Source organism: Bos indicus, chromosome 1 (assembly GCF_029378745.1).
Source record: "Bos indicus isolate NIAB-ARS_2022 breed Sahiwal x Tharparkar chromosome 1, NIAB-ARS_B.indTharparkar_mat_pri_1.0, whole genome shotgun sequence".
NCBI classification, from domain to species: domain Eukaryota; kingdom Metazoa; phylum Chordata; class Mammalia; order Artiodactyla; family Bovidae; genus Bos; species Bos indicus.
The window spans coordinates 137,251,420-137,274,749 of NC_091760.1; the positions used below are offsets into that span (position 1 = coordinate 137,251,420).

General features: G+C 35.5%; 2 protein-coding genes across 4 annotated transcripts in view; one reads left to right on the plus strand and one right to left on the minus strand.

Annotated features, from left to right (window-relative positions):
* NPHP3 (nephrocystin 3) overlaps positions 1–8,590 on the plus strand; it is a 56,341-nt gene extending 47,751 nt beyond the window's left edge. Inside the window, exons 22-27 of one of the 2 annotated variants that reach the window (XM_019962370.2) lie at positions 642–717; positions 1,957–2,084; positions 3,623–3,863; positions 4,814–4,939; positions 5,536–5,651; positions 6,639–8,590. In XM_019962370.2, the coding sequence (XP_019817929.2) occupies positions 642–717; positions 1,957–2,084; positions 3,623–3,863; positions 4,814–4,939; positions 5,536–5,651; positions 6,639–6,819 (868 nt within the window). In that variant the 3' untranslated portion in view covers positions 6,820–8,590. Of the gene's footprint in view, positions 1–641; positions 718–1,956; positions 2,085–3,622; positions 3,864–4,793; positions 4,940–5,535; positions 5,652–6,638 lie in introns of those variants that run through there. The other variant, XM_019962380.2, reaches the window with a different exon arrangement.
* A 1,478-nt stretch (positions 8,591–10,068) lies between these two features.
* Positions 10,069–23,330, minus strand: part of UBA5 (ubiquitin like modifier activating enzyme 5) — a 32,894-nt gene continuing 19,632 nt past the window's right edge. For both annotated transcript variants that reach the window (XM_019962392.2, XM_070771527.1), the window contains exons 9-12: positions 14,317–14,452; positions 13,035–13,110; positions 12,777–12,883; positions 10,069–12,261 (exon numbers count right to left, since the gene is read on the minus strand). In XM_019962392.2, the coding sequence (XP_019817951.2) occupies positions 12,178–12,261; positions 12,777–12,883; positions 13,035–13,110; positions 14,317–14,452 (403 nt within the window). In that variant the 3' untranslated portion in view covers positions 10,069–12,177. The remainder of the gene's footprint in view (positions 12,262–12,776; positions 12,884–13,034; positions 13,111–14,316; positions 14,453–23,330) is intronic.

The window sequence follows — 23,330 nt, forward strand, 5'->3', positions numbered from 1 at the left end:
TAAGTGACACATATTGGAATTTTTCTTTAACTTCTAAAAATATTGTTTCACACAGATTTTGTGTGAATTTCACATTTCTATGTGACCAAAAATTAGTTGATATAGCAAACTAAAGTTTTGAATTTTCATTTAATTAGATTGCATTTTAGAGATTGCCTTTTAAACTCAAAATGAGTTTAATCAGCTGAAAAATAGTTAAATGTCAGCTAGTTGGAAGACTTGTTCTTTTAGTTGCTAAGTCATGTCTGAGTCTTTTGTGACCCCATGGACTGTATCTCTCCAGGCTCCTCTATGCATGGGATTTCCCAGACAAGAATACTGGAGTGGGTTGCCATTTCCTTCTTCAGGGATCCGTTTTCCTTCTCCTAAACTCAGGGATCAAACCTGCATCTCATGCATAGGCAGGCAGATTCTTTACCACTGAGTCCCATGGAAGCCCACTTGGAGGACTAGATTTATTAGATTTTGTTTTGTGAAAATTTTTGTTTAAGATTTTTCATTCCCTATGACTCTCACTTCTAGAAATAATGTTGTATTTAATTAGCAAAAAAAGACTTTACATTGGTGCTTTCATTTCACTGAAGTGTGACACTTTGGACATGTTGCTTTCCTTTGACTTACTTTTTTTTTTTTTTTTTAAGATATGAACAAGCTGAACATTTTAGGAAGAAATCATTTAAAATTCGTCAGAAAGCTGCAAGGAGAAAAGGCAACTTGGTAATGAGAGATTTCTTTTGTGTTGTGTTTTGAACAAAAAGGAAAAGAACATCTCCATATCATAATGTAGATACATAAACCTCACATATTTAAAAACTTTTGATTTTAAATTGATTTCTAGGGAAGTACTGATTAATATTTTCTGGTTTAAAATACATGTTTAAAAACTAGTATTACTGAGAAGTACAAATTAGTATATGTTTAAAAAGTGGAACTATATATTTTGGTAATCATTTTACACTATATACATATGTCATATAATCATGTTGTACACTTTAAATTTACACAGTGTTATATGTCAATTATATCTCAATAAAGCTAGGGAAATTTTTTTTTAATTTTTAAAAGGTAGAACTATACAATTCAAAGATTAGATTTTAGTGTGAAGCAATTATACTCTAATAAAAATTAACAAAAATGATAAAGGTTAGATTTTAGAAGATGGACTTAAAAGCTGTTTCAATTTTTTAAAGCGCTTGAAAGGAGAATAAAAGAAATTTAGTAAACATTTAATGTTACATTCAAATGCCAAGAAATTATTATCCTTAAATGCAAAAAATTTTTCATTTTTCTAAGCTGCTGATAAAATAAATATAGCATATTTATTTTAACTTAAAATGCTATATTCAGTTTTTTATTAAAATGTATTTGACATCTAACATTGTGTAAATATAAGATGTACAACATATTTATTTGATGCATTTATATATTGTAATATGATTGATTACACCATAACGTCACATCACAAAATTATTTCTTTTTTGTAGTTGGAATAATTAAGATCTGGTCTCTTAGCAAGTTTGATCATTATAATACAGTATTGTTGCCACTATTCCCTATGCTATCTATACATTTGATTTCCAGGACTTACTTGTCTACTAGATGCAAGTGCTATGTGCAGTTTTAAGTACCTGGTATTAAATGTTTAGTAATAGGGTTAATAAATATATGCACATTGTTTCCTAATCTTTCTGATGCATTTAGGGATTCTGTTCATTTTGCTAAATTATCATAGTCATTTTCACAAAATAGTTTTAAATGAATTTAAGAATGTGAAGTCACTGGGAAGTATGTATATTTTTTAATAATCATTAGAGTAATTCAGTATACTTAAAGTAATTGTAATCTACTTTAAAGGAAACAAAAGGAGAAAGGATTTTTTCAGAACCCTAGTATATAGCTTCAGAATCAGAGATTGCACTTACTTGATGATTGTTGTGAATTTCTATGTTTCTCCAGTATGGATTTTCCCTTTTACGTAGACGGGCCCTACAATTAGAAGAGCTCACATTAGGTAAGGATACACCTGACAATGCTCGGACCCTCAATGAACTGGGTGTGCTCTACTATCTTCAGAACAACCTAGAGTGAGTACCCTACTGTTAATAATGAAAACACGTATTCATTTCATCTCTTAGATGCAAAGCTGTTTTACATTTCTATCAAGCCAAGCTAGAAAAAATCAACAGAATTTTTCATGTATGATATGTTATGAACATGGCCACATTTAACAAAGACCATGACAATTTCTCCACTGTTTCCTTTCACATTGTTTCTTTAGTAACTAAAAAGATGTTCTGTAGTTTCCTTAGTATTTTATATGTTTATAACAAATGAGTTTGTGTAGATATTATACAAAAGATCTCACATAAGAACAAACTTGGGACTGAGGGAAGATAAAGAAAAGAATGTAGATGGCTGCTGATTTTATTCTTCAATTTATTTGGGCATAGACTCAAAGACTCTTTTATGAAAAATGAGTGTTTTTGGACTTCTTTGTATGTCAGCAAAATACAATAGATTTGACATTTTGGATATCAGAAAAATACAAATATTTAGCCCACTTCACACGGAGAAGGCAATGGCACCCCACTCCAGTACTCTTGCCTGGAAAATCCCATGGATGGAGGAGCCTGGTGTCCATGGGTTTGCTAAGAGTCGGACACGACTGAGCGACTTCACTTTCACTTTTCACCTTCATACATTGGAGAAAGAAATGGCAACCCACTCCATTGTTCTTGCCTGGAGAATCCCAGGGATGGGGGAGCCTGGTGGGCTGCAGTCTATGGGGTTGCACAGAGTTGGACACAACTGAAGCGACTTAGCAGCAGTAGCAGCAGCAGCCCACTTCACAAAGGAGCAAGGTCTACTGTTTCTTGTGGTGCTCAGGCTTCTCATAGTGGTGGCTTCTCTTGTTGCAGAGCATGGGCTCTAGGGCACATGGGCATCAATAGTTGTAGCACACAGGCTCAGTAGTTTTGGTCCATGGGCATATGTAATCTTCCCAAATCAGGAATTGAACACATGTCCCCTGTACTGGCTGGCAGATTCTTATCCACTGCACTATTAGGGAAGTCCCACAAAGGGTTCTTTAATTAAAACTTATTTAGTACTAGAGAGCTCCCTTGCAGCCTGGTGGTTAGGATTTGGCTGTTTCACTGTGGAGGCCCAGGTTCCACCCCTGGTCAGGGAACCATCTTGCATGCCACAATGCAGCCAAAATATCAAAAAAAAAAAACCAAACAAAAAAAACAACCAGATTTAGTACTAACTCCAAAGGGAGGGAGAAGGAAAGAATACCAAAATCTTTTGAGTTTGGCTTAGTAATTTTTAAGATATAAAAAGTTTGTTTTGGAAACTATTTATGAGTTTGTGTTTTAGGAGTGAAGTGGAGAATGGAGACAATCATCCAGACACCTTAGGGTCTCACACTACTAGGAAGGCATATTTAATTTTTGGAAAAGGGCAGAAAGAGATGAGGGGTAGGAAAGAGGATTTTGAGCTGAATCCTTCATTTTAACTATCTTGGATTTAAGAATAAAAGTACTTCAGTTCTCCTCCTAATTAGGACTAGGGTTCTGACTTCTAGAGAATAGTTTAAACCATCTGGGTCTTTTGTTCATAGAATAGCTGACCAGTTTCTGAAGCGTTCCTTGGAGATGAGGGAGAGAGTTCTAGGACCAGATCACCCTGACTGTGCCCAGTCGTTGAATAATCTGGCGGCTCTATGCAATGAAAAGAAACAGTATGACAAAGCAGAAGAACTTTATGAAAGAGCCTTAGACATTCGGAGACGAGCATTAGCTCCTGATCACCCTTCTTTGGCTTATACGGTAAAGCATCTTGCGATCTTATACAAGAAAATGGTAAGTAATCCATAGCATGCCTACATGTGTTTTATAATATACCAGTTAAGCCATAGTTGCTGTAAGCAAAATAATTTATCTTCCAATGGATATATTATTTTCTATGAGCTTTTAAATCACAATGATTTATTTCAGACTTAACTAAATTAAGGTCCTAGTTTAGTTTTTAAAAATACATTCTAAATACAAATGCATTTGTCAGTACTCTAACTAGAACTTATTCTTCTTTTACATTTCAGAAGTTTTAAAATTCAACTAGTATTACGTTTGCTGTGTTAGGCTACCATAGATGTATCAAATCACCCAATTGTAAGGAATGACCATTTCACTTTTTCTTTGCTTGCAATTAAATGTAACCATTCTTTACCATACAGTTCTAGTCTAAGTGATATTTGGATTTTTTTATGGCTGTCTTTAAGACAAACGAAAATCAGGAGAAAAAACTGCTTTCATTTAGTGTGGTTACAGAGTTGTATAGTCTTTGTGGGACTGTTGCTAACCCTCCTAGTACTGAAGTTGATGTTTCAGTATAAAGGATCCATTGCTGCTATTTCTACCTAAATTTCAAGTAAAAAAGAAATAATCAGAAAAATCTGGACAGGATTTGGTGGAAAATGAGTTTTAAGATAAAAACTTTGATGCTATCTCTAAATTACATATAGCAGCAAACATACTTTAACTGGCATGTGTTTACATCACCAGAAAGTTATAATGGGTGATCCTAAAGAACTTTCTGAGTTATCAGATAAAATGTTCTTATATTCGATATAGCTTTACTTACATATTAGATTTCAGATACCCATAAACTTATCCATTAAACTGGGAAGAAATATTTCTGAACTTTTTTCCTCAGAATTATTTTACCATGAAACTGTATTTATGGAACAAGCTCTGATCATAAAGTATTTATTGCTTTAATATTTTTGTTAGATTTCACTTTTGTGTTTTAGGGGAAACTTGACAAAGCTGTACCTTTGTATGAGCTGGCTGTTGAAATCCGGCAGAAATCCTTTGGCCCAAAGCACCCAAGTGTAGCCACTGCCTTGGTGAACTTAGCTGTTCTTTATAGCCAAATGGTAAGTTCCCATAATGTAATGCTTTATAAATCAATAGTTTTAACATATGAAATATAGGTAAACATGTATTAGATATAGGTAAACATGTATTAGATATGACACAGTAAAAATAATTAAAGGACAATTAAGGTTATCTACTAATGTTCCCTTTAATACTTGAGAAGTTATTAAAGTTACAACTGTAAGACAGTCCATTCTTCTTAATGTGAAATACTGTGTTTAGTTCATTGCATAGACTTATTTATTTCTGGAGACTCCCTACATCTCTTTATCTAATATTGTTCCTAAGATATATCATTTGCTTGTCATGAGTAAGAGATATGGTACCCTGGGGTACCACAAAGAAGTTTGTGCTTATATAATTGGATTAATGTCAATTGTTACCAAGCCAGGTCTAAAACTTAAGTTTCTGAATTTTATTATACTACTTCTCCAATTATGATTACTCCTAAATTAATCAGTTTATCTACATCTTGTAGGAGGATATTAACTCTTTTAAAGTGCTTAGCCAAGTAGGTCAGCTTAGTCTAGAGTACCTTAAAAGTAATTTCAGAAACCCAGTGTGTTCAAATGAGCATTGTTTCTTTTTTAATAAGAAAAAACACAGTGAGGCCTTGCCGTTGTATGAACGAGCATTAAAGATTTACGAGGACAGCCTGGGTCGGATGCATCCTCGAGTTGGAGAAACACTAAAAAATTTAGCTGTGCTTAGGTAAGAATTTTCCACTTTCCTCATATAGCCAAAATCCCTCTTAGGACATCTTTGATTCATCATAGAACCCCACAAAATATTTATTGCTGATATGCTTTTTAGTAGAACAGAGGGTTTATTTTTGGCTGATCTAGTTCAAGAGACATTGAAATAATATCCAGAAGTGAAATTGAAGGTGGCACAACATATTTTGTAGAGGAAGTATCATGACAAATAAGAGGATGGATTACATTTGCAGCTAACTGGCTCTGGGGGTAATCGGCAACTTGCTATCCTCAAAGTGGATTTACCATGTTGACTTTTGCATTATATTTACCTCAAGATGCTAACTTCCTTTAGCAGTTTCACTGTACCCATTACAATGTAGTCTTAATGGTGCCCCGTAAGACACTTGGCAGCAGACAAAAAGGAGAATTTGGGTATTCTGTTTTATTGGTCTGCCTGAAAATGGACTTTTCTTGCAGAGTAAAACTTACAAACTGAAGTTAAAATATAAAGGAAGATCATTTCTTAGGCAAAACACAAAACCTAGAAATGATCCACAGAGTCTTTCCAAGTAATGGGTCAAGCTGCCTCTTGCACATCACTGTGGGACCACTCAGCATTTCAGTGCACAGAAAACCTGGCTGCAGGGTTTTACACTAGGTGAGGTGGAGAGCACTTCTGGGTAGATTTCAGGTGGATTTTTTTTTTTTCCAATTATTTATATTTTGTCATATGGTTAAATGACTAGCAATTGGCTGAAATAATCTTGGAAATCCTGTGATAGTTGGCATTTTAGAAAATTTTGAAAGCATTCAACAAATATAATTTTCTATATAAAAAACTAATAATAAAAACCTCCAGTTTTTCAATCTTCAGCTTGGAAAAAAAGAGCACAACTTGTTTTTCTGTATCCTATAAGATCATTTAGAATTGTTAAAAAAATTGTTAAATATTTATCTCAAAATAAATATTTTCATTTTGAGACTTTTTTTTCTCCCAAAGCTATGAAGAAGGGGATTTTGAAAAAGCTGCTGAACTATACAAAAGGGCAATGGAAATAAAAGAAGCAGAAACGTCACTTTTGGGTGGAAAAGCTCCTTCCCAACACTCATCAAGTGGAGATACATTTAGCTTAAAAACAACCCATTCTCCTAATCTTTTCCTTCATCAAGGACAAAGGTGATAGCAGCAATTACCACTCACTGGAAATGCACCTTAGGATAAAATAATTAAGAAACATTTGGAACTTTAAAATTTATAAAAACTGTTAAGAAAATTTAATTTCACTGTGTGATTTAACTGGTTATTTGTATGATATTGGACTACATTGAAGTTTGAGTCATGACTATTTCAATTTTAGCTGTTTGAAAGAATTAGCTTTCCTATTGTGTGGGAACCAATATCAGATCAGATCAGATCAGTTGCTCAGTCGTGTCTGACTCTTTGCAACCCGGTGAATCACAGCACGTCAGGCCTCCCTGTCCATCACCAACCCCCGGAGTTCACTCAGACTCATGTCCATCGAGTCAGTGATGCCATCCAGCCATCTCATCCTCTGTCGTCCCCTTCTCCTCCTGCCCCCAATCCCTCCCAGCATCAGAGTCTTTTCCAATGAGTCAACTCTTTGCATGAGGTGGCCAAAGTACTGGAGTTTCAGCTTTAGCATCATTCCTTCCAAAGAAATCCCAGGGCTGATCTCCTTCAGAATGGACTGCTTGGATCTCCATGCAATCCAAGGGACTCTCAAGAGTCTTCTCCAACACCACAGTTCAAAAGCATCAATTCTTCGGCACTCAGCCTTCTTCACAGTCCAACTCTCACATCCATACATGACCACAGGAAAAACCATAGCCTTAACTAGACAAACCTTTGTTGGCAAAGTAATGTCTCTGCTTTTGAATATGCTATCTAGGTTGGTCATAACTTTTCTTCCAAGGAGTAAGCGTCTTTTAATTTCATGGCTGCAGTCACCATCTGTAGTGATTTTGGAGCCCAGAAAAATAAAACCTGACACTGATTCCACTGTTTCCCCATCTATTTCCCATGAAGTGATGGGACTGGATGCCATGATCTTCGTTTTCTGAATGTTGAGCTTTAAGCCAACTTTTTCACTCTCCACTTTCACTTTCATCAAGAGGCTTTTGAGTTCCTCTTCACTTTCTGCCATAAGGGTGGTGTCATCTGCATATCTGAGGTTATTGATATTTCTCCCAATATAGACACCTTGGAATCCTAAGATGACATGAAGAGTTGATCATGAAGAGTAGACTGGTCTCTGTTCTGTAAGAGCAGTTATAACTCTTTATTAGCAGTTAAGACAAGGAGTTCAAGAATTCCATGATTCTTATCTCTCAAAATCTACTTTTGCCTCACCATTCCTCATCTTGCTATTCAGTAGCAGTCTGGCCCAGTTGTCTACCTCAAAGAAAAGTTTCGGAATAAAGGGATAATGTTTATGGGACATATGAACTGTCTTCTGTAAAATGAACTAGTATTAGGAATCTCTGTCTGCTACATGTCTTTTATTCTACCTTTTCCTTGAGCAGATACGGCTAAGCCCACTGTTTTCTGTGCTTTCTACATTGTATATTGTTTTTACTGTGTAGAATGTCCTTGCACAATCTGAAGTCAGTATTGCAGTAAGAAATCAAGCCCTTTGGCATTCTTTTAACTTTTCCCAAAATATGGACACAACCTTCTTCCTTAAATGGCCTAAATCTACCTCTTCATTTATCTCGAACTCAAATTACTTTCCCGTTTTATATTGAAAATTAAATATTTTTATAGATTTTATAAATATTGCCAATCTGGGGTACTGTTTCATGCCATTTATGTATTTATATATAATAAAATTTTCATTTTTAATACTTGTAACATTCCAGCATGTATTAATTGTAAAGGTGAAAGATGTGATAACCATATTTCACTATTTTAAAATAAAGGTGAAATTTCAAGTTCTTTTTTCCACTCCAGTTTATACAAAAGGATTATATTTACATAATTAAGAAAAATGTTGAACACTACAAAAAAAAAAAAAAGAATTAGCATTGTAGTTTGCTAATTCACTGAGTAGTTTGCTCAACTTGAGCTTCAGTGACTCCTTAGGATTTTGGTTAATGTTCTCTAAGGCTTGGCTACTCAAGGTGGTCTGTAGACCAGAATCATCAGTATTACCCTGGGAGCTTAGTAAAAATTCACACAGGCTCTCCCCAGACCTATTGAATCAGCATCTGCAATGTAGCTAGATTCTCAGGTGATTCATATGCATATAAATTTGGGGAACAGTGGTCTAATTTTAAGGCACTACAGTGGTGACTTAAAGTAAATGAGGTAGAATCTTACAAAAGGAACATCATTCTTCTCCCTTCTGGCAGAAGTACAACAGGGAAAAAAGAAGATAAACTACAACCATAACACATATTTCTGGGTTTGCCAGCTATGAAAGGCACAAAGCAATTGAATTCACAAATATATCAGACACTGACTGATTTTACAATTAACTTTTTAGAGTTTAAAATTTGATTATTTAGTGGTATAAGTAATTTAACACATCATAAATAATAAATTTAAATTTAAAATTAAATAAATTTAAATGTAAACTTTAGAAAATAACCTGAGATTAATATCCTAGAAGAAGCCTGAAAAAAAGGAAAAACTAGCAAAAGGATAATATGCATTTTTCTTTGTTCCTACAAAGTTTGGACTTGAAAAATATACAAAAAGTGAAAACTTACATTATTCAAAGTGACTTTATGGTAAGTTATTAATTATACTTGAGGGGTGATTATTTCAAAAGGTTTAAGTATAGTTTTTAAGACTATATTTTGATCTTACTAATTATACTACCAACTCAAATGTTTTCATGTAGAATGCCTAAAAAAGAATAGGTACTTCCCTGAAGGTCTAGTGGTTGGGACTCCACGCTTCCATTACAGGCAGCACTATGATCCCACATGCCATGTTGCACGGCCAAAAAAGGTTCTCAAAAGGAATATTATGTACACTTTAATATACACCTTTAACATGAAAAGCATAGGTTTAAAATAATTATAAATCTGAATTGGAAGGCTCTAAACTATGGTAGTTATAATTAATTTTCATTAATACTTTACAAAAAGAGAAATACTAAAAAAACATGCGATGGGGGAACTTAAAGCTTCATTAATATTCTTAAATATTTATTACATTTTTGGGTTGGTCAGTGTGTTTATAGGTATTCAGGAAGTAATATTTTTACATAAAGGAACTCATAATACTTACTTTTTTTACTACATAAAACATTAAAATAGTACCATAAATTAACCTCCCATTAAATTAAAAAGGGATTAAAGTTAAACATATTGTTTGTTTTACTCTAATTTAGAGCATTTGTGCTAAGGCAATTTTGGGAGTGTGTTTCCATCTTTTATACTTGAAGCAATAGTGTTATAAATCTGGTCAAACACTATGGGTTTATTTAGTAACATAAAATCCAATGATGATTAATTTCTCATGGTCAGCTGTCTACATATACAAATTTTCATGACATACAGACTTGTCAAGAGAGCACTCTAGATTACAAAAGATATTTGTTACCAGATTTTTTCTGTTAAAATAATAACTTTAATGGAAGATATAAGAAAAAAATTAGATAAGATTTTATAAAATATAAGATAACAGCAGGGTACAAATTAAGAACAGAAAAAAAAATCTTTAGATGATAGTAGGTTCTAATATATATAACTGATTCACTTTGCTGCACACCTGAACATAAACACAACATTGTAAATCAACTTTTTAAAAAGATGGTAGGTTCTAACTATTTATCAAACTATATAAACTTAAACTTGTAAGTATAGCCTATACCAAATTAGTGTACCAAAGGAATGTTATTTAGAAAGACTGCATTTCTTTTCTGAAATTCAAAGCATCTCTATGAACTAGAAAAGTTATTTTACAGATGAATATACTGAACTTTTAAATAACTGCAATGACCTAGCAAGGCAACATAAATACGTCTCAAGACCAGAAAGCTATCCCCATATATCCTGACATTACTGTAAACGTAAGAATCACAGTACCCTAAAATCTCAAAACTAATATATTAAACATATTTGATATTTGGAGCTTTCTGAAATTAATTTGTAGAATCTTATTTCATAAGTAGGAAAGGTACTTGTAACTTTTTAATTACATTTTCCCCTAGAATTTAGACATTCTCTCTTCAAAGCAAAAAAATCATCAAAATAGGAGACAAGCACAGTAACAGCCTACGGATAATGGTTACCAGTGCATGTTTATTAGTCTCTAAACCATTAGGAATTTACTTTAACCAAGGCTCTCTAAGCCTTCATTATTTGTATGCAAACTCCAGAGAAAAGCAGTTTATCAAATGACAATGATCAGGGAAAATGATACTCTTCCCTGTGAAGAAATACATGTCAGTCATTGCAGAGGTAATTTAGGCTTCATTTATTATCTGCTACCCAGGACAAGCCTTTGCCAGTAACTAATTACCCGGGGAATCAAATTTGAATAAAATAAAGTATTAGAAGGTAGCCCATATGATGGGTATAATTTAGGTGATCTTAAGCCTAAATTTATCTTTTGCTCCTCAATAAAGCACACTGACTCAGACAGATGATATGCTGACTTCCCTGGTGGCTCAGACGGTCAAGTGTCTGTCTACAATGCGGGAGACCTGGGTTCGATCCCTGGGTCAGGAAGATTCTCTGGAGAAGGAAATGGCAACCCACTCCAGTACGCTTGCCTAGAAAATCCCATGGACAGAGCAGCCTGGTGTCCATGGGGTCGCAAAGAGTCGGACACGACTGAGCGACTTCACTTTCACTTTCAGGGCACAAATACAATTTGTACATCCTGAAAATATCTTTACCTGTCTATCCATGAAGGAAGCTTCTTTTTATTTGCCTCTGTCTTGCTTAGATTATATATATCACAAGTTTACACACTTTTCCAGTGCCTACATTTCAGCTTATATTTCATCAGGAAACATTCGAGAGGATGTTTTTATTTTATAGGTTTACAACTTGAAATTCACTGTTGCTCAAGTTAGTAGTAGTGGGCAGTTTTCTTGTAGAGAGCAATTCCAAACACAATGAGTATGTGCCCACTGGCTTAAATAATCAACATGCTGTACCTCTTGTTCTTTCCCTCTATGTGATCACACACTATTCTATTGTCCATGGCCGCAGGCAACAGACTACAAAGGATTACTGAAAAGAAAAGGAATATACCAGCAAATTGGTCCTTTCTTCTCACTGCCCCCGACAAAAGGTCAAAACAATTCAATGGCTAACCTACAATAATCCTTTAAGTTTTCTTACTATAATGAAATATGAGTTTTAAGAGAGTTTCTGATTTAGTTGAAGGAGGGGAGCAACAAGCAACAGTCACAGTATTTCCAAAAAGTTAATAACAATTCAGTGAAGATTACACATCAATTGATGTTCCCTTAAGTTTTCTCAGTTTTTAAATGATTTTTTTAATTGCAAGGGAATAGGTTTAAACACAGGAAATAAAATATAGGCCAGTCCATTATTTATATGTTCTTCATCTTGGCCATAAGGTCTTCCAAGCTTTCACCAGAATCTTCTACTGTTACTTCAGGTACAGAATCTTCTTGCTATCAATAAATGAGGAAAACATGGTGAAAAAATAATCAAAGTTCTTAATGCTTAGGATCAGTAAGCTATAACTATGTTCAAAAAATTTATGAAGTAAACCTTCTTTAATAAATATGCCTTCTAATTTTTAGGAGAGATAAAATCCTTTATTTTCTCCACCAGTCTTTCGACTTACAAGGCAGTAATTTCAATGTTCTTGAGATCTCTACTGAACTGGTATTTTTAAATGGTATTGTGGCTAAAAATATCAATATACAGAAAAGGTAGTCTTAATCAAAATCTATTTCACCGATCCATCAATGAATGAACAAAACTATGTCTATATTTTCAAACAGTTTAAAATGTGCTGTGCATATTTCCATATTAACACTGAATACCTCTCTCACAAATCTTAATGTAAAATATCTAAAATAAGAAATACTGCATTGGCATTATAAAATAGGTTGAAGATGGAAGAGTATAAATAGACATTTTCTCTTTTATCTTCTTATGGTAAACCAGATTTTAGATGTACCTTTTGGGGAACTGTATATGCCACTATAATTCCTTCAGGTAAGTCAGGGATTGGACCTGAAGATTTTTTCAGTTCCTCTTCTGAAATCTCAGATACCAGCTCAATACCTGTAAAGTTAAACTTAAATCTTAAAACCGCTTTCAAGGAGCTTAATGAGCAATAATCATTCAAAACTTGTATAATCTTAATTATAATTAGATTCCCTCCCATAAAAGAATGGTTTTTTGCTGCCATTTCAATTTATAAAACAATTCCTACCCCACTCATTGTCTTCATGTATTATGTCTCCTTCTTCTTGAATTACCTCCTGTTTGGGCAGTGCTGCTACCTTTTTCTGTAGAAATCAAACAGTTTCGGTATTTTTACTCATTCTCAGTTCTCTGAAGCATCATTCAGACTTGATCAGAATCAAGAATTCAGACACACTTTTTCTAAGGTCTACATACAGAGACCTTACGGAATACATAGAGAGATCCAGCAGACATGTATCACTAATCATCAGGGAAATGTGAATGAAAACCACAATGAGATAACACTTGTCAGAATGGCTACCATCAAGAAGACAACAAATAACAAGTGTTAGCAAGGACGTGGAAAAAAGGCAAACCTTGTGCACTGTTAGCAGGATTGTAAACTGGTGCAATCATTGGAAAACAGTATGGAGGTGTCTCAAAAAATTAAAAACACAACTATCATGTGATCTAGCAATTTCACTTCTGGGTTTTTTTTTTTTTTAAATGAAAACAAAAACACTCAAAAGATATATAATCCAATGTTCACTGCAGCATTATTTATAACAGCTAAAACATGGAAGTTACCTAAATGTCTATCAATAGATAACTGGATAAAGGTGTGGTACATATGTACAATGGAATATGACTCAGACATAAAAAAATTTACTATCTGCAACTACAAGGCATGGATAGAACTACAAGGCATTATGTTCAATGAAATAAGTCAGACAACCAAAGATAAATACCATATAATCTCACTTAAATAAAGGACCTAAAAACAAAACAAAAGGAAAACAGACTCACAGATACAGAGAACAAATAATGTTGCCATAGGAGACGTGGGGGTGCAAAATAAGTGACGTGAACAAAAAGGTCTAAACCTATAATTATATAATAAGTCACAGAAATACAATTTACAGCATAGGGAATATAGTCAATAATATTTTAATAACTTTTCATAGGAAGAGATGATAACTAGACTTCTCACAGTGATCATTTGATAATGTATGCAAATGTAAGATCATTACGTGGTATACCTGAAACTAGCATAATATGTGTGTCAACAATATTTTAGCTTAAAAAATTAAAATTTAAAAACAGAATTCAGACAAGCTTTTTATCTTACAAAAAACAAGAAAGGACTTTGAACAAAATTTTCATTTTTAAAGCATGGTGAATAAATTAGAACTTTAAAAATCCAGAATCCATTTATCTTGTATTCCAAGTCTAAATAATTACTTCTTCTTTTTCAAGTTTTTGTCCTATGCAATATGATCTCTCATGCATTGTGACACATTGACATATACCTTATATTCCTTCTGCTGCTTCCTACAGTTTCTGTCATCACACTGAGGATTTGGCTTCATGGACATAGTAGGGAAAAAATCCTGCATTGCATTGTATCCAAGGTAAAAACTAACAGTACCAAAATTTAACAGAAACCTATAAAAACAAAGCAGACTTAAATAAAGAAACAAAACCATAAAAATATTAGAAAAAACTGATCCTTTAAAAAAAATTATTTTCAAGGTAATGACTTTTGAAACAAGAACCCAGAAAACAATTTTTTTATCTTGTTTATAGGGCCTGGCTTATAGTAGATTATCTTGAATTAAACAACAGAATGCACTATTATTTTTTGAACCTGTAATCAAGATAAAATGCTGCCAATTAAACTATGACATGTCAACAACATTAAGAAGCATATTAATTTCAGAGAAGTTCAAATGTGAGATATCAAAGATATCTTAAAGACATCTTTGAGATATGGTTCTAAATCTCAGTTTTAAAAGTTTTTATATATGACACTGCAAAGTTTGCTATCTTAAATTTGTATTAAATCTCAATACAATTTTACACAAGTATTCACTCATGTAATAATCACTACCAGATCAAAATATAGTTGGCCCTCCATACCTATGGGGAATTGATTCCCTAACACCCCCACCCCAGGGTACCAAAATTAAGTCCTGCATATTTGCAGATAACCTGTGCACATCCTCCCATATACTTTAAATCATCCTGGTGGCTCAGACAGTAAAGAATCTGCTTGCAATGCAGGACACCAGAGTTTGACTCCTTGGTCAGGAAGATTTTCTGGAGAAGGGAATGGCTACCCACTTCAGTACTCTTGCCTGGAGAAATCCATGGACAGAAGCAGGCTACAGTCCACACAGTCACAAAGAGGCTGACATGACTGAGCAACTAAGCCCTGAGCACTTTCACTTAGATTACTTACAATACCTAATATAAATGCTATGTAAAAAGAAAGTGAAAGTGAAGTCGCACAGTCATGTCCGACTGTGACCCCATGGACTACAGCCTCCCAGGTTCCTCCATCCACGGGATTTTCCAGGCAAGAATACTGGAAGTGTGTTGCCATTTAAATAGTCCTAAATATAATGCAAATACTATATAAACAGTTAACAGCCTGTGGCAATTCACATTTTGCTGTTTGGAACTTTATGGATTTTTTTAGATCTACAACTGGTTGATTCTGCAGATGCAGAACCCAAGGAAATTAAGGACCAGCTATATAGTGCATTTCCAATATGCCACAAAGCACCCTTGCTCCCTTACATTTGAATCTGATTCCTTTTATTTATTTATTTTTTAAGTTTTTATGTATTTATTTATTTTTGGCTACCCTGGGTCTTCATTGCTGCACACCGGCTTTTCTCCAGTTCAGTGTGCAGGCTTCTTATTGCAGTGGCTTCTCTTGTTGCAGTACATGGGCCCTAGAGCACTCAGACTTGAGTAGTTGGGGCACGTAAGCCCAGTAGTTGAGGCATGTGGAGTATAGAGTGCAGGCTAAGTAGTTACAGCACATGGGCTCAGTTGCCTCTCGGCTTCCCAGAGCAGGAATTGAACCTGTGTCCCCTGCACTGGCAAGGGTATTCTTAACCACTGGACCACTGAGGGAGTCCCTAATTCCTTTTAGAAGCTTGTCAGTAGAGGAAAAATCATTTACAAACATAAACAACAAAAGGAAAAAAATCGAAAAATGCATAGTCTCAACATACAACAAAAAAAGACAAAACTGAACAGAGAGAACAAGGCGGCAGAGCAGAAGGTGGACATGGAGTACTTCTCCCTCCACGGATACATCAGGAATGTATCTTCAGACACACAAGTGCGTGCACAACACCAGCTGAGAGCGGACAGGAGTACCAGACCAGCGGAAAAGAACATATAGAACCATGCAAAACTTGGTAGGGTGAAGGAACTAGGGGGAAAAACAGGAGTGGTACTAGGCCTGGACCAGCCCTCGGTGGGTGGGGGAACTGAAGCAGGGGTATGATCTCCACATCAGGGCAATTGTCTGAGTCAGAGGAGAAATATTTAAGGCTGAGAGTGAAACAGCTGATATGTGGCAACCTAAATACAATGAGAATCAGAAGTCCTCGCCGCAGCCATATGTACCCCGGATAGGGAAGCAGGTGCCCTAGAAGGTGCAGCAGCTGGGAGCTGGAGCTTAGGGATTGTGGAGCAATCCCCGGGTGAGAGCTGTTGTTCACTGCAGACAGATGGACCGAGGGGATGTGAGGGATGAGACTGTGGTAGGAAATGACTGTGGAGGAAAGCCAGGCAGCCATGGAAGCAAGTTGACACTGCTAAGTCAAACTAGGGGGTGTAGCCATCACAATAGCCTCTCTCTCCACACATGCCAACAGCAGCTGACAACAGACTGGCCCATCAAGCACCTGACGCACCGAACTACAGACTAGGACCACACCCAGGGCACTCCTTTAAGTGACTGATGCATGGAACAGAGTAGGACTCCACCCAGGGTGCCTGTTTAAGTGCTGGACACACCAATCTACAGAGTAGGACCCCAGCCAGGGGGGGCCTTCTATGTCCTTGACATGCTGATCAACAAATAAATACCCCAAAAGGGAGCCCTCTAAGGGCCTGAACAGGTGGAGCTATGGAGAAAGACTAGCCAAAAAGGCTTCTGATCGCCAACTACCAGAGGCTCGAAAAAAGACTCTGATAGGGCCATAACTCCTGTGGCTGAGGTAGTCCGTGTCCCTGCAGACTTGGTGCCACCAGGGTCCCAGAGACCCAAGTAGCTGTGCCACCTTCACGCTCAACCTTCACTGAGGGAGAGCTGCCACAAGCAAAAAAAAAGTCTTCCCATCTATGCACGTGGGGTCATTTCCATCGTGTTCAACTCATTGTGACCTTGTGCACTGTGGCCTGCCAGGCTTCTGTCAGGGGGCATTCCCCAGGCAAGAACACTAGAGTGTACTGGCCATTACTGGTTTCCATACCCTTCTTTAGAAGCACTATATTTCCTGCTGCCCTAGTCGCCAACTCCTCTGAGTACCTGGTGCTGCCAGAAACCCTGCGACCCAAGCAGCTGCACCACCTCCACACCTGGCCCTCACAGGGGTAAACCCAAGTCCTCCAGGGCAGCCTAAGGAGCAAACCCCTGTGGACAAACCACATGCAGAGGTGGAAATAAATCACAAATGAAACCCAGGGGCAATATGGCTAAGGAAGAAGACCCAAAACCTTCCCACCAGCTGTACAAGCTGCAGATTAAATCCACATGATCAACTAGGCAGACTTTGTGTCTACGGAATATGTAAAAGGACATTGAGAGCTCCCACAAAAGAAAACACACTAGTTCTGATAGCTGTGGAAAATGGAGGCAAGAACACACAGAAGTAAGACCAGATTAGAATCTGAGCTGCCCCAACAGCAGGTCCAGAGACCAGCACAGTGTTGGAAGGTACCCTAGGTGGGTAAGGGGGACTGTGACTGGACCCTGACAGAAGTGATTCAAGAAAAACATTTATTATTCTTATGTTTTGACTTCTGTAGTTTCTTTTGGATTTTTCTTTTATTTTTTCCCACCTCTGTTGTAGTTATGATTTTAATGGCACTATGAAATCTAATTAAGCTTTTAAGTTGGTTTTTTTTTTTCAATCACACTTTTTATTGTTATAAACCTCTGCCTCTATGTTGGGCTTTTGCAGTTCTACAGAGTTTTCCTTTTTTTCTTCCTTTCCTCTACCTTTTTTTCTAATTTTAATTTTTAACTTTTAAAAACCTATTATTTTTTTCTACATTTACTCCTTTGTTTGCTTTTCCTACTGTTCCTTTACTCTTGCAGTTAATCTTCAATGTATGTAAATCTTTCTAAAGCTATATTTAACTTTTCATATCTATTCTTTTTTTCTTTTCTTTCTTTCCTTTCCTCACAACATATTTGTTAGTTTTGTTTTCATTGCTTTATTCCTCATTTGGCACCTTACTTTAGTTTTGTTTTCCAGTTTGTGCTATAGTTTGTTTTGTTCTTAACTGGTAGATATAACTTTTGGATTGCTCTGTTCACTGTGTCAATCTATTGTATTTTATTTTTGTTGGACTGTTTTGATTTTGCTAATGGATGTATATGCATATGTGTATATTCCATTATTTTAATTATTATTTGCCTGATTTTGTAACTGCCATTTGTCTGGGGTTCACCTTTGGTTTCTCATATTGGGGTATTTGTTTTAATCTAACACATAATGCCATAACAAACCACTTGTGGAATCTTCATTTCTGAACAGAGATCAAGCCCTGAGCCTTTGGAGTGGGAGCACTAACTCCAACCCTAGACTACCAGAGAACTAACCATAGGGAGTATCAAATAGTGAGAACACACACAAAGGAAACCACTTGAATACAAGACCAGGTATAACCCAACCACCAGTAGCACCCTGTGCAGGACACCTCATTCAAACAACCAAAACAAAAATACAAACCCAATCGTCAGCAGACAGGATTACCACCTACTCAACCTTGCTCATCAGAAGAAACACAAAAAAAAACTTAGCACAAATCTCACCATATACAAAGCTTACACAAACCACTGGACCAACCTGAAGAGGGCAGAAACCAAAAAGAAGGAAGAATTCAACCTTAAAGCCTGGGGAAAGGAGACCTCAAACACAATAAATTAAAAATAAATAATAATGTAAAGGTAGAGAAATACTGCACAAATGAGGGAATAAGCTAGAAACACAGAAGTCCAAATAAATGAAGAGGAAATAGGCAAACTACCTGAAAAATAATTCAGAATAATGATAGTAAAGATGATCAAAACCCTTGAAAACAGAATGGAGAAAATGCAAGAATCAATTAACAAAGACCTAGAAGAATTAAAGAGTAAACATACAAACAACACAATTAATGAGATTAAAAATATTCTAGAAGGAATCAACAGCAGAATATCTAAAGAAGAAGAATGAATCAGTGAGCTGGAAGATAAAATGGTGGAAATAACTTCTGAAGAGCAGAATAAAGTAAAAAGAATGCAAAGAACTGAGGAAATTCTCAGAGACCTCGGGGACAATATCAAACACACCAACACTGAATTATAGGGGTCCCAGAAGAAGAAGAGAAAAAGAGATGGTATGAGAAAATTTTTGAAGAGGTTATAGTTGAAAATTCCCCAACATGGAAAACGAAATAGTCAATTAAGCCCAAGAGTGGGAAAGAGTTCCATACAAGATAAACCCAAGGAGAAACATGCCAAGACACACACTAATCAAAGTAACAAAGATTAAATACAAAGAATATTAAAAGCAACAAAGGAAAAGCAATAAGTTACATACAAGGGATACCCCATATTTTTCACAGCTGATCTTTCATCAGAAACTCTGCAGGCCAGAAGGGAATGGCTGGATTATATTTAAAGTACCGAAAGGGAAAAATCTACAACCAAGTTTACACTACCCGACAAGGATCTCATTCAAAACTGATGGAGAAATCAAAAGCTATTCAGACAAGCAAAAGTTAAGAGAATTCGGTACCACCAAATCAGCTTTACAACAAGTGTTAAAGGGACTTATATAGTCAAGAAATACAAGAGGAAAAAAAGATCTACAAAATCAAACCCCAAAGAATTAAGAAAATGGCAACAGAAACATATATATCAATAATTACTTTAAGCATAAATGGATTAAATGCTCCAACTGAAAGACACAAATTGGCCAAATGGATACAAAGACCCATATATATGCTGTCTACAAGAAATCCACTTCTGACTTAAAGACACATATAGACTGAAACTGAGAGGAAGGAAAAATATATTCCATGCAAATAGAAAGCAAAAGAAAGCTGGAGTAGCAATCCTCGTATCAGACAAAATAGACCTTAAAGTAAAGAATACTACAAGAGATAAGGAAGGACACTACATAATGACCAAGGGATCAATCCAAGAGGGAGACATAACAACTGTACATATCTATGCACCCAACATAGGAGCACCTCAGTACATAAGACAGACACTAACAGACATAAAAGGAGAAATTGGCAGTAACACAATAATAGTAGGAGAGGTCAACACCCCACTCACATCAATGGACAGATCATCAAAACAGAAAATTAATAAGGAAACACAAGCCTTAAATGATACATTAGATAGATGAATCTCACTGATATCTTCAGAGCATTCCACCCAAATGCAGAAGAATACACCTTCTTCTCAACTACACATGGAACATTCTCCACAACAGACCACATCTTGGCTCACGAATCAAACCTCAGTAAATTGAAGAAAAATTGAAACCATATCAAGCATGTTTTCTGACCACAATGCTATCAGACTAGATATCAATTACAAGAAAAAACTGTAAAAAAACACAATCATATGGAGATTAAACAATACATTTCTAAATAATCAACAGGTTACTGAAGAAACCAAAAGGGAAATAAAAAAATTTCTAGAAACCAATGACAATGAAAACACAACTCAAAACCTATGGGAAGCAGCAAAAGCAGGGCTAAGAGGGAAGTTTATAGCAATACAATCCTACCTTAAGAAACAAGAAAAACATCAAGTAGACAACCTAACTTTATACCTGAAAGAACTGGAAAAAGAGCAAACCCCACCCCCCAAAATTAGCAGAAGGAAAGAAATCAAAAAGATCAGAGCAGAAATACATGTAAAAGAAATGAAAGAAACAACAGTAAAGATTAATAAAACTAAAAGATGGTTCTTTCAGAAGATAAACATAGTTGACAAACATTTAGCCAGACTCATCAAGAACAAAAGAGAGAGAAGAATCAAATCAACAAAATTAGAAATGAAAAAGGAGAGGTTACAACAGACAATGCAGAAGTACCAAGGATCATAAGAGACTATTATGAACAAAAACATGGCAATAAAATGGATAACCTGGAAGAAATGGACAGATTCTTAGAAAAGTTCAATCGTCTGAGACTGATCCAAAAAGAAAATAGAAATTATGAAAAATCAAATTACAAGCACTGAAATTGAAGCTGTGAACAAGTATCCCCCAAAAAACAAAAGCCCAGGAGCAGATGGTTTCACAGGAGAATGCTATCAAACATTCAGAGAAGAAATAATGAATATCTTTCTAAAACTCTTTCAGAAAATTGCAGAGGAAGGAACCCTTCCAAATCCATTCCACAGGCTACCATCACCCTGATACCAAAAGTAGACAAAACAACACAGAAAAAGAAAACTACAGGCCAATATCACTGATGAACATAGATGCAAAAATACTCAACAAAATTTTAGCAAACAGAATTCAGCAACACATTTAAAAGCTCATACACCATGATCAAGTTGGGTTTATTCCAGAGTTGCAAGGATTCTTCAATGTATGCAAATCAATCAATGTGATACACCATATAAACCAATTGAAAGATAAAAACCATATGATAATCTTAGATGCAGAAAATGCCTTTGACAAAATTCAGCACCCATTTATGATTAAAACTCTTCAAACAATGAGCATAGAAGGTACCTACCTCAACATAGTAAAAGCCATATATGATAAGCCTACAGCAAACATTATTCTTAATAGTGAAAAACTGAAAGCATTCCCTCTAAGATCAGGAACAAGACAAGGGTGTCCACTTTCGCCACTATTACTCAACATCGTTTTGGAATTCCTAGCTATAGCAATCAGAGAAGAAAAAGAAATAAAAGGAATCCAGATCAGAAAAGAAGAAGCAAAGCTCTCACTGTTTGCAGATGACATGCTACTATACATGGAAAACCCTAAAGATAGTTTCAGAAAATTACTAGAGCTAATCAGTGAATTTGGGGCTTCCCTGGTAGCTCAGACAGTAAAGCGTCTACCTAGTAAAGTTGCAGGATACAAAATCAATACACAGAAATCACTTGCATCTCTATATACTAACAATGAAAAATCAGGAAAACAAATTCAGGAATCAATCCCATTCATCACTGCAACAAAAAGAATAAAATATTTAGGAATAAACTTACCTAAGGAAACAAAAGAAATATACACCTAAAATTATAAGACACTGATGAAAGAAATCAAAGATGACATAAATAGACGGAGAGTTTTCCATGTTCCTGGGTAGGAAGAATCAATATTGTGAAAATGACTATACTACCAAATGCAGTCTACAATTTAATGTCGTCCATATGAATTTACCAATAAAATTTTTCACAGAACTAGAACAAAAAATTTCACAATTCATATGGAAACACAAAAGACCCTGAAAAGCCAAAAGATTCTAGAGAAAGAAGAATGGACCTGGAGGAATCAACCTTCCTGACCTCAGATTATACTACAAAGCTACAGTCATCAAAACAGTATGGTACTAGCACAAAAACAGAAATGTAGACCACTGGAACAAGATAGAAAGCCCAGAAATAAACCCATGTACCTATGGGTACCTTATTTTTGAGAAAGGAGGCAAGAACATACAATGGGGCAAAGACAGCCTCTTCAACAAATAGTGCTGGGAAAACTGGACAGCTACATGTAAAAAAAATGAAATTAGAACACTTCCTAACACCATATACAAAGATAAACTCAAAATTGATTAAAGACCTAAATATAAGACCAGAAAATAAAACTCTAGAGGAAAGCATAGCCACAACATTCAATGACATAAATCAAAGCAAGATCCTCTATAATCCACCTTCTAGAGTAATGGAAATAAAATCAAAAGTAAACAAGTGAGACCTGATTAAACTTAAAAGCTTTTGCACAGCAAAGGAAACTATAAGCAAGGTGAAAAGACAACCCTCAGAATGGGAGAAAATAGCAAATGAAACAACAAAGTATTAATTTCCAAAATATACAAGCAGCTCATACAACTCAGAACCAAAAACACAAACAGCCCAATCAAAAAGTGGGAAAAGGCCTAAACAGACATTTCTCCAAAGAAGACATACAGACAGCTAACAAACATGTGAAAAGATGCTCAACATCGCTTATTGTTAAAGAAATGCTAGGATGGGGAACACATGTATACCTGTGGTGGATTCATTTTGATATTTGGCAAAACTAATACAATTATGTAAAGTTTAAAAATT